Raw genomic sequence first — 12,291 nt, 5'->3', positions numbered from 1 at the left:
GATTATTAAGCTGAGGGGTGAAAAAGATGGTGTAGAAGGAGGATGGGGGACTAGAATCAGATTCTCATTCCCCTCCCTGACACGCAAGGCTGTTACCATGGAAAGGTCAGCGTCCCAGGGCCATCCCTGACAGCACACCAAAGGTCATCTACAAAATGGCTAAACGGATAGCGCCTCATCTCTCTTTTGACAGAGGCGGTAATCACTTGTGCTCACAAATTCCAACCAGCAAAATGAAGATATTGCTGTGTTTCTCATTTCCTTCAATATTTGTCTCCAAAATTAGGAACGGACTCATCATTTCTAGAACTTAAAGGAGAAAAATGCACCCTCATCAAACCTAACAAGAGCTCTAGCAAGGATCGTCTGTACAAGTTCTGAGGGAGTTAGAAACAACAAAATAGCCAATGCATGGTCCTGTTATCCCCGAAGTAAAATGAAAACATTTCCATCTTATGTACATCTCTTTTACTTTGCATTCTGGTCCCAATGTTTCATATACAGTGGTCAATCAACAAATCTGGTTATTTCTGAAGATTTTTAGTGAATTGTTTTAATACACACACACATACACACATTCTCAGGATTGTTTAATTTTACTCTATTACAGAAACAAGGAACTCAAGAAAGTAATTTATACTTTAGAAATTCTCAAAGCTTTTAAATGATTAAAGATTAACTTAAGCCTGGCTTACAGCAATCATTCCTCTCCCTCTCTTGTTCATTCTGCAAATTCTCAGTCGGCAGGGCCAGAGTAAAATGAAGGAGCAGGTCTTAAGAAAATGCTTGTAATCTCAAACCACAAATATTTTCAATGAAGAGTGCTATATTCAAACTACCATAATCTAGTTTAGAAGACAAAGTAACATAGACAATTCAACACTTTAAAGTGTAATTAAAAAAATCATTTATAATGGTTAATTCAGTTCAATGTAAAGAATCAGAAGGTGAATTTACAGTTGATTTAGGATTAGAAGATGAACTACTGTTTAATCACAGCTGAAATTACAATGTGAAAGAAGTTTAGTGGGGAGTTGTAAATCCCACAGGGGATACAGGTTTTATACCTTTTGAATTGCAAGGATTCAATGAAAAATGATCTACAGGGGGAGGAGCTTCAAGTGTTACTAGAATGAAATCATAAATTGGACAAAAAACGTTCTTACATTTTTCAAATGTGCTTTACCTAGTAGAGCTATCTTTAAATTTCTTAAATCCTCACTTTCACTTTAATTTCTAGATCTCAGTGGTACAATCAGTCAGAAGACTTTCAAATTAGATGTAACCAGACCCAAATCTGTGTAGCATCTGCTATGCTGCCAAGGCTCTGCTGTTACCTACAGTGATGGCAGCAACTCCCAGTGAAGCCACAGGCTGCATAAAAGCATCAAGAGCTCCCTGGTATCTGCAGGAAGAGAAGGGAGTCAATCACTAAGGTCTGCTGAGCATGAAGCCACGGCCTCCTTGTTTTGACAAAGCAGCTTCTAGAATGGTCTTGAGGGGAAAGGAGTGCTCTTGGCCACCACATTGGGCTCTGCCAGTGTGCCCTGCTCTGCCACGCTCTGAATGACTACTGTCCGAGGTCCTCCAGGAACAAGCAGAATGTCTGTGTGAGCTGTGATTCAGCACAGGCTATCATTATTTGGAGAAACAGAGCCAAAGGGCCAACATGACACCTGGCTGGACCACACACAGGAGCTGTGCTGGGAAGGACAGCCAGACCATCTCACCTTATTCAAATGTGTATCAGCCCTGCTGCCATGAAGTAAACTAAATATTTTGCTGTCTAAGAGTGTGGCTTCCTTATTAACAGCCAGCAGGCATTTCTACTGTTATCGCATCTGACAGGTTAATGTTTAAAATGTCTTGAAATCATCCCTAAATCCATGTAAAAACAGTAAAAAGTAACAAAGCAAGGAGAAGAAAATTTATGTAGAACACTACCTATCTAAAAGGGGTGGCTATAACTACATGTGTATCTCCCTATATTGAAACAAACAAAAAACAACGGAAGGATAAATATAAAACTGTTTAAATAGTGACCCAAGGCGAAGTGAGGGACTGGGGGGAAAGAAACAAGAGAAAGAAGCTAGACTTCTGACTATATCCTTTTTGAGATTTGATTTTGAAACCATGTAAATATCTTTTACAATTAGAAAACAAAATTAAATAGTACAAAAAGGCAATCCCTGAAAATATAAAGCAAAATGAAACAAATGAACCTGACTGTGTACAGACTTCATAGCATAAACCCACAAAGAGGGAACATTCCAAATGACTTTAAAATCTGTAATAAGATAGTCCTCAAGGACAAAAGAATGAAAAAGAGAGGAAAAAAAAAAAACTATTTTCACAATCGTTTTGTTGATGGTGATGTTAATTTTGGGACTGCTGTGGTGTATTGTGGGCCAAAAGAGTAATGTTAGTATTATAGAGGATTTTGATTTTTGGCATGGAATTTTTGAATGGGAGATACAGACACTTGATGAAGTTAAGGAGAAACTGAACAGAAAGCATCAGCATGAACTGGGATATATTTTATCTTCAAAAAGAAAGTAATAATTCCTAGCTCTACCCACTGAAAAAGCCTAGAAACAATGGCCAACTCAGTGCCCAGATAAATACCTCTAAATACCATTTCCCACTAAAATAAGCCAGACGTTCTTGGAGAAATAGTTGATGTCAGGTCTGGGATAGGAAAAAAATACGTGAACTGGGAACAATCTATCGGACTACAGAGCAAGGAAGCTACCCAAGACTCTGTAATGTGATTAAGACAACTCAGGGGCCAAAGACAGGTCATAAACTGTGGAACTTCTAATATGGGAGAAACAGTACAGTCAGGAAAACAAGGAGTAATTAGTATGGAAGGGAAAGTCAAAGGCAGATTTGAGAGGCCCAAGAAGCCCTGAGGAGCTGTACTCTCTGCTGGCAGTAGGTAGCCACTCAGAAGTTTTTGAGCAGAATGGTGAGCTTAGGATGAATCCAAGTGACTGTTACATAAAAGGCTGCTGAGACAGCCTATAAGCAGGGCAGTGAGGGGCTGCGTGAGTAGGTTAATCCACGGCCAGGCTGGAGCAAAAGGCAGTCCTTTGGCAGTACAGTGACCAAGAGCTTGGGTTGTGAAATTAGACTTATCTGGGCTCCAACTTCTTAGTCTCCAATTTCCTCATCTAGAAAGTGGGGATAATACCACCTATCTGACTGTTGTTAGGTTTAAATAAAATGACATGAATGTGTGTAAAGCATTCAAATCACAACAAAGACTGTATCTTGTGCTTCAAATATATTATACCTATTATCATCCTGCCAGCAACGTTGCTCCTTAGTACAAGTCCTGCATGGTTCCTTTTAACATTCAACAAAAATTGAGCACCAACTACGAGTCAGACGACAATGCTGCCTCCATGAAGTCCTCTCAGAGCAGCCTCGCCTGAATCATTTCCTTTATCGAACTCCCTAACTCCCACCATTCTGGTCCTTACCATTCACTTCGGTACTTACTCATATAAATTTTGTATCAATACTTCACACGTTTTCCCCACCCATAAAACTAATCATCGTGAGGGATGGAAAACAGGATCTTATTTCTTTGATATTATCACACTGAACGTTACACTTCATAAGAAAAGTAACTAAGAGGAGGGTCTTTAGCTTTGGTTCTGCTCAAGAGCTCAGCTCCCTAATCATCACATCTGTCTTACAGCATACTCTACAGTCTGGTGTAGTACTGGTTTTCTCACCAGATCTTAATGGCAGAATCCTTTCAACAAATAAAATCAATACATAATATTGATAAAAGCAGATCAGCCCTGGTTAAAATGAGAGCAGGCCCTGAAGTACCAGCCGGACATCTGCCCCCACTGTCATCCCCTGGGCACCTACACAGACTCGCTCATCCCTCTAGAACCAGCGGGAGAACCTATGGAACAGCAAGTAGAGCACTGTCAAAAGAAGCCCTGCCACACACTAACCAGGCTACCTAAGAAACAAGCCCTCTTCCCTCCACTTGTTCTCCAAAAAGCCGTCTAGCTATTACTCCCTAGACAGGAAAAACCTAGGCTTAAAGGAAATGTCTTGAACATGGGGCGGAGGGAGGGGAGGTGTGGGGGCTGTCATTTTTTTAAAACCAGAGTTCCTGGGCAATGCTCAGACCAAGAGTGCACAATTTACTGGAGCCACATTATTTTTCCTTTTTCTTTTAACAAGTGTCAAACTTCTGAAAGCAAAGCAAAACTAAAATAATGCCTTGAGCAATTAGAGGAGAAGCTGAGACAAAGAGGCATTCTAAGTGGTTTGTTAACATTCGGTAAAGAACAGTCCTTACAATATGCTTCCTCATATTTGTCATCAGTCAGAAATGACTCTACAAAATTATATCAACACCAGGACTCATCTTTTTGTTGTTAAAATAAATCCAGACAAGAGCAATGGGCTTTAGTGTGGGCACTTGAATCAGCAGTGAATTAGAATTTTTCAACATTGAACACCAACAGAAACGAGTCAGTAGGTCTGAGATAAGTGAAACAGAAGTTGCCATAGTAACCTGCACATTTACCCTAAAAAGGAGGGAGTGGGGGTAGGGTGGGGAAGTAGGTCAATATTTCTGCTTAACTAGCTCTAGTCCTTGGCTTCCTCTCCTCATCTAAAGCAGCAAACTCCTCCCTCGCCACTGCCAACTGGGGTAAGAGGAGGAAAATGAGGTGACCATTCCAAAAAGCAAGGGTTGGAGAGAGGTCCAGACAGAAGGAAAGAGAACCAAGAGGAGAGCCCACTAAAACCTCCTGAGTGCCCTGGGACCACCCCTGGGAAAGCAGTTGCTGATCCAGGGCACCAGTGCTAAGAAACTGTTGCTGGGTTACCACAAATCAGAAATTGCCATTTTCCCTGTACCAGTTTAAGCGCACCTAATGGAACACTTGGGAATGCATTATTAACAGCTTTGGGTTGGGGCGGGGGGGAGGGGTGAGTACTCTGGGGTGGGAGAAACCTAAGGACCTTAGGAAGAGGCATTCTTTGATGGCTGAAACTATGAACAGGGTTCAAGGATGGCCTAAAAGACAGGGTGGGAGGGAGGAAGGCTTAGAAGATTCCTTTTCAAAATAAGTTGATTTTTCTAACACTGAAACATAGTGCTCTTTAATATTTTGATCTGAAATAGCTACTGATTCAAAAGGGTGAGGCTGACTCTGGTCCCTGAGATGGCACCGAGAACGCCGGGGCTCATTGTCAGCTCTTCCACCTGCAATGCCAACAAGTGTGGGAAGCAGGTTGAACACAAAGCATTTGGAAACAGGTGCAGTTCCATTTTCCTGCAGCTGTTAATGTCTACACAGGGTTAAGCTAGGGCGTTACTAATGATTTTAACCGTTTGGTGGGAAAGTCCTGATATTCTGGAAGATGACAAAAAAGGAGAATCCCTCAGGGAGGTCAAAAAAGCAGATTCATCTTTTTAACCAGTGGATATTTCAAACACTAATCTCAGATACCCTACTGCATGGCACAGAACTGAGTCTAGGATCCCATCACACAGGCCATTCAAACTTGACTGGGGAACTTATTTCAATCTAGCAGCACACCTACTTGCAGAGCACAGGAGGGAAAGGCTCAATTTCAAATTTGAGCTCGTGTGTTCAGAAACACCTGCAAATCGTCCGCTTTTACTTCTGCACACGTCTCTACTTCTCTGTCCTATGAGAGAAGGGAAGGAGGCTCGTACACACAGCAACATTTAAGAGAGTCTTTAGAGACCAAAAGTGGCCAAGACCTGGGGAAAGGAGCACCTAGAACAAGCCTATGGTGTGGACATGGGATTAGAGACCGCAAGGACCAGGACCAGGCCTCCATAAATACCATGGGAAGAAAGAGCCCACCCTGAGCAATGCGTGTGGCAACGTAAGCTGGGCAGCTCCAGGCAACAAGTCGATCATTTCTTCAAGGGAAACGTGAGAACCAACAGATGCCATTCTACTACCGCCCCTTAGCACAGCCCAGGAAAATTATTCAGTCTAACCAGCTCAGAAACATTTTTCCTTTATGTGCAGCAGCACGGAGGAGAAAGAGAAGTTTGTGGAATAAATCATTTTTTAAACGTTCTGTTACAGAAGAATGTTCAGGCTCAGGCACATGCAAAGTAGACAAAACATGACAATGAACTATCACTCAGCTTCAAAACCAGTCAATGTTCCACTGTTATTCTCAAAGCTGAGAAAGAACTTTTAACTGGAATGATCCCTAAGTTCTACACTTCAAAACCCCACAACCCCAAATGGCAATTTCTGTATCCACCAGGAACCCCAGGAGACAGCTACTCTAGGAAAACAGCAGTGGTAAAGAAAAGAAAGACTTCAATTTCAATTCTTGAGATATGTCCAACAGAATGATCATACCTGCAAGGTGTTTCTACAGGTTATAGTGCCTGAACTTTCAATTTCTAAAAGATGCATTGCCTATTTATTTATGTTCGCTGAGCGAGAATCACTGAGTAGCACAAACCCACAGAGAAAGCTCCATGGCTACCGGGGTCAGCCTTCCAGGACTCTGTCTGGTTTACCACCACTTTCCATTCTGACATAAGCATTTGGGGCAAACTTCAGGGAAAAAAGACAGCATAGATTTAGTTCACTTATGACTTTCTAAAACCCACCATGTGCTGGAATTCAGAGAAGCTGAAGGGAGGTCTCTACTTACTGGTACTGTTACATCATCATAAAAACTCCAAGCTAAAGCCCATCTCATTGTCCGACCTTGACAGAATTCAGTGTAGGCAACTTTAGGAACCTGAAACCGAAAACACAGTTATCTCATCATTCTATTAATTTTACTAATATGTTTCTGGCTGCTGTCTTATGTTAAATTATATATTGGTCTTTCTTTTTATCAGTTAACAAACACTACAGTCCAAGAACAGTTATACATAGCTGCCTAACTAATCAATGAATAAATTATCTCTCAACAAATTATAGGTTTTTTCTTCCCATAAAACATTAGAGAGAATTTATAGTTCTGGCTTGAAGGTCCAATATTTGAAACACCCAAAACAGCCCTCAGAGAATCATTGGTAAAATGATACAAATGTTTTTTGTTTTCTTTTAGGAAACAGAGCCACCGAAGTCTACCTAGGCACAGCTATGTAGTCTCCCTTTTGTCTACCAGATTTTAGGAAAGAAAACAGAACTACCTTGTAGCTGTTACAATTTTAACAAAGAAAAGTTGTTGTGGGGAAAAATACGATAAATAGAATGTCAGAAACTTGGTTCTACCACTGACCCCACATCTGAGCCCCTTCTCTGAAAAGTCATCCTGCTCCTGCTTACTCATGCCAAAACACCATGAAGTGGGAGGGGAGACGGGGAAGTATCTATTTGTCACCTGCTTTTCAAAACAAAAGCAAGGAGCTGAAATGGTGTGGATCACACCACAGTAGGAAGCACATCGGACTGAGGACTGTTCTGGTTCTAGCTGTTCTTTGACATTGATAACTAGACTGAGACCTGGAAGACCAGCCCCTTAACTTATGTAGCCTTCAGTTTCTGCACTTACAAAGGAGTCAAGACGTGGGGTCAGTAATAGGTAGACACCAGGTTTTTTGGTTTCTGGCTTCTCTCTGACATTCTACTCATCCTGTTTTCCCCATCTTTTCTTAGTGGTCAAAGAAGGTCTTATTTTAATAATTTATAAAAAGTCCTCTTTAGCCCCCAAATTACAAAATTAAAAAATAAATAAGCAAAGATAAAACAAACAAACAAAAAACACATTTAGAGTTTTAAGGTATAAAGGTAAATTCTATACTCCAAGTACCATCAAAAGTGGATATATCACAGGGGGAGCGTATAGCTCAGTGGTAGAGTGTGTATTTAGCATGCAGGAGGTCCTGGGTTCAATCCCCAGTACCTCCATTAAAAAAACAAACAAATGCGGATACACCAGAACAGTAATGACAAAGCCTTACCCCTTGTATGCGAAGTTCTTCCTTCAGAGGAGCCAGGCTGCATTTCTTTCCCAGCATACAGCTATACCATCTAGAGAAAAAAAAATCAGACAAGTCAAACACTTTTATGTGGTTACATTTTTAAACTAAGCATTGTAAACAAAATGAGAACAGTAGCAAACAAATATGGAGTTAAGTTACAATTGACAATAACAAGAATTGTATATAATGTATTTAGACAAAGAACAAATCTAGGGAAGGGAAGCAAGCCCAAAGTAACTTAAATAAAAAGCTACTTAGCCTCTCCAATGATTTTAGGGCTATTTCTATTTGGAAAGAGACTGAAAGAGAGAGAGGTCTCACCTGTGCTGCTCAGAATATAGGTCATTTATCTCTGGGACAGAAATTAGTTAATAAATAACAATAAAAAATACATAAACACCCCCTACACCATATTAAGAGAAATTGTGAAATCTAGCATGACTTATATTTTCAGATGCCTTGACCTACAAAAATGTAAGAATATATATTGCATTAATACGTAAACAAACAAACAAAAGAATATATATTGCATTAAAGTTTCAACAGAACATGAAATCAATTTCTTCCATGGCAAATACAAATCCAGAAGGGGGAGTATGAAGATGGAGTGAACTCGTTAAAAGGTAAAAGGATAGAATTTATTTCTTCTGATTATTCTACAAAGTTTGCAAAGTATAAAATTGACACAGGACTTCTGCTTTAGCCTATGAAGGATTAACTAGCATGGGAATTGCCTTTCAACCATAAGCAACTAGGAAACTTGACAAAATATATGAAACAATTTTTCAGACACTGGATAACTGCAGTGAAGACCTATGATCTCAGAAAAACAAGGTGAGCCCTACAACTGCCAGAGCTTACTGCCTGAAGGAAATTTCCAAGCTGCAATGCAGGGAACGGAAACTCAAACAGAGCCCAATAATCTTGCTGAATTAATGAGATAGAGATTGGAGTTCAGAGAGGCTGAGGCAGTAAGGATCAGAAGAGCAAAATACAAGAAGGAAGGAGCTGCACAGGGAGAGAATTCTGGGCATCTGCAGAGGAGTTCCCTGGAGTATTTTGCAGAATTATGATCTGCATGTGTGGGGCGGAACTCCATAAGGCTAGGGAAAGAACTCACAGAAAGCAATAAATGAAACAATTCCTGGATTCCAGACAGCTGGGACATTGGGAATGAAGCAAGGATGTCTACTTTAAACATTTCTACTCAAAGCTGCACCGTAGATTCTACTCAGTATAATAAGGTGAGAGGAAAAAATATATACAAACTGAAAAGAAAGAAGTAAAATTATCTTTATTCACAGAAGACATGTTCATTTATGTAGAAATCTCTATGAAATCTAGGAGAAATGCATTCAGCAAGATCACAGATAAAGCTTAATATAAAATCAATTGTTTTTCCTTATATACACAACTAGAAATTAAAATTTTAAAACACAATTTACAATAGCATCAAAATACATGAAACACCCAGGAAAAAAGTTAACATAATATGTGTAAGAAAACTATGAAACATTATTAAAAGAATTTCAGGATCTAAGTAAGAGATATATCATGTTGGAATGGAAGAGTCAACACAGTTAAGGTATCAATTCTCTTCAATTTGATCTATAAATTCAACACAATCCCAACCAAAGTCCCAGTAGGCTTTTTCATAGAAATTGATAAACCAATTCTAAAATTTATATGGAAATGCAAAAGATCTCAAACAGCCAAAACGATCTTGAAAAAAACCCAACAAAATTGGAGGACTTACACTACCTGAATTCAAGAATTTAATTATAAAGCTTTGATAATCAAGATAATATGGTAATGGCATAAATATAGACCTACAGATCAAAAGAATGGAATATAGGCCAGAAACAGACTCAGATGATTTTAAACAAAAGACACTGTTATAAAAATGAAAAGGCCAAAAGAAAAAAAAAAAAAAAAAGAGAGAGAGAGAAAAGGAAAGAAAAGAGAAACCACAGTCTGGGAGGAAATACTTGCAAAACATGTCTCATAAAGGACTCATATTTAGCATACATAAGGAACTCCTACAACTCTGTCCTAACAATAAGAGCTGAACAAACTGAAAAGTCAACAACTCTTCCTATATCCATGACAGAAGCAACTCACTCATAGGGCCTCTAAAACTGGAGACAGACAGGTGAATACAAAGAATCACAACTTACCAAAGCAGAAACCCACCAGCAAAAACCTCCATGGGAACAACCAAAGCTGAGGTAGAGAAATCTGAACTACAACTGACAAATTATTGGAGATTCAGCATTGACAAGTCTGAGAAATAAAAACTCCAGGGGCACCCAGTCATCAGGGACCCCACGCTTTTGTGAATATTATCTACAGGAGCTTGGCCAGATTCTCACAATGAGTACAGGAGAAAAAGTCCCTCATGCTATCAGCAGCAGGAGGGGAAAGGAATCATTTTGGATTAGGGCAGAGCATCCTGTTCTTAGCAAGGTCTGCACTCAGGAGAAACCAGTTAACCAGAGCCTCACTTGTTGGGGTTTTATGAGAGCCTGACTGACCCAGAGGAGGGGCACGATCCAACTCCAGCCTACCCTAGCCATCCTTTTCCACCAAAGCAGGGGAAAAAACTGAGAGGCATGTGTGAAGTTCACAATCCAGAGGTACAGGCTCATTAAGAGACTGAGACCTACTCATAGGACCACAGAATGCTTCCCCTCCCCCACATCTTACCACCACATTACTAAAGACCTATCGGAGCAGTTCCTCTAACCCAGTACATTATGTCCTCCTATTTTAATTACAAAACATGCTAAAAGGCAAAAAACAGAGTTTGAAGGGATAAAGCAAGTATCAAAACCAGACATGGCAAGGATGTTGGAGTCATCAAAAATACTGTAACAGAAAGGAAGGATGCTTCTGATAGGCTCTTAAGGAGACTAAAGACAGCTGAGGAAAGAATCTCTGAGCTTGAGGATATCTCAATAGAAACTGCCAAAAGTGAAAGGCAAAGAGAAAAAATCCTGGGAGGAAAAAACCAAAATACCAGAATACAATATCCAGGAACTGTGGGACAACTACAAAAGGTGTAAAATATGTGTAACGGGAATTCTAGAAGGAAAAGAAAGGAACAGCAGAAAGAGAAAAGAACAAAAGAAATACCTGAAGCAATGATGACTGAGAATTTCCGTCAAATTAATGTCAGATATCAAACCACAGATCCAGGAAACTAAGAGAACACTGAGCAGAAAAAAATGCTCAGAAAACTATACCTAGACATATGATTTTCAAACCACAGAAAATCAAAGACAAAGAAAAAATCCCAAAAGAAGCCAGAAAAAGATACACCCTACCTATAGATAAGAATTATATTCAATTTGTCTTAAGAAATCATGCAAGTAAGAAGGGAGTGGAGTGAAATACTTATTTCAGACAGAGCTGACCTCAGACCAAGGAAAGTTATCAAGAATAAAGAGGGGCATTACACAATGCTAAAGGGGACAGTCCTCCAAGAAGACATAACAATCCTTAATGTGTTTGTAACTAACAGAGCATGAAACTACATGAGGCAAAAACTGATAGAATGCAAGGAAAAGTGGATGAATCCATTATTAGAGTTGGAGACTTCAACACCCCTCTATCAGAATGGACAGATCCAGCAGGCAGAAAATCAGAAAAGACATAGCTAAACTCAACACCACCATCAATCTATTGGATATAATTGACATCCATAAACTATTTATCCAGCAACAGTAGAATACACATTCTTTTCAAGCTCACACAGAATATTCACCAAGATAGATCATATATTCTGGGCCATGAAACACACCTTAAGAAATCTGAAAGAATAAAAATCATACAGCATCTGCTCTTAGACCACAAGGGAATTAAACCAGAAATCGGTACCTGTAAGATAACTGGAAAATCCCCAAATACTTGGAGATTAAACAATATATTTCTAGAGGGGAGGGTATGGCTCAAGTGGTAGAGCACATGCTTAGCATGCATGAGGTCCTGGGTTCAATCCCCAGTACTTCCATCAAAAAACTAAATAAACCTAATTACCTCCTCCCTGCAAAACAAACAAACAAAAAAACCCACGATATATTTCTAAATAACACATGGGTCAAAGAAGAAATCTCAAGAGAAATTAAATAATATTTTGAGCTAAATAAAAATGAAGATGCAACTTGTTAAAATTTGTGTAGTGAACAGTGCTTACGGGAAATTTATAGCATTGAACAAATATATTAGAAAAGAAAGATCTAAAATCAATCATCTAAGCTTTCACTTCAGGAAGCTTAAAAAAAAAAGAGAGAGAGAAAGAAAATTAAATCCAAAGCAAA

The 12,291-nt window shown here is 39.4% G+C and overlaps 1 protein-coding gene across 3 annotated transcripts in view; it reads right to left on the bottom strand.

The window, feature by feature from the left end:
• The window catches only part of METTL16 (methyltransferase 16, RNA N6-adenosine), a 61,625-nt gene that overhangs the window by 10,516 nt on the left and 38,818 nt on the right, over positions 1 to 12,291 (bottom strand). For all 3 annotated transcript variants that reach the window (XM_010986407.3, XM_031468549.2, XM_064495818.1), the window contains 2 exons: positions 7,952 to 8,021; positions 6,691 to 6,780 (listed from right to left, as the gene is read on the bottom strand). In XM_010986407.3, coding sequence (XP_010984709.2) covers positions 6,691 to 6,780; positions 7,952 to 8,021 — 160 coding nt within the window. The remainder of the gene's footprint in view (positions 1 to 6,690; positions 6,781 to 7,951; positions 8,022 to 12,291) is intronic.

The sequence above is a fragment of the Camelus dromedarius genome, chromosome 16, assembly GCF_036321535.1.
Source record: "Camelus dromedarius isolate mCamDro1 chromosome 16, mCamDro1.pat, whole genome shotgun sequence".
Classification (NCBI taxonomy): Eukaryota; Metazoa; Chordata; class Mammalia; order Artiodactyla; family Camelidae; genus Camelus; species Camelus dromedarius.
This window is presented reverse-complemented; position numbering and strand designations above follow the sequence as displayed.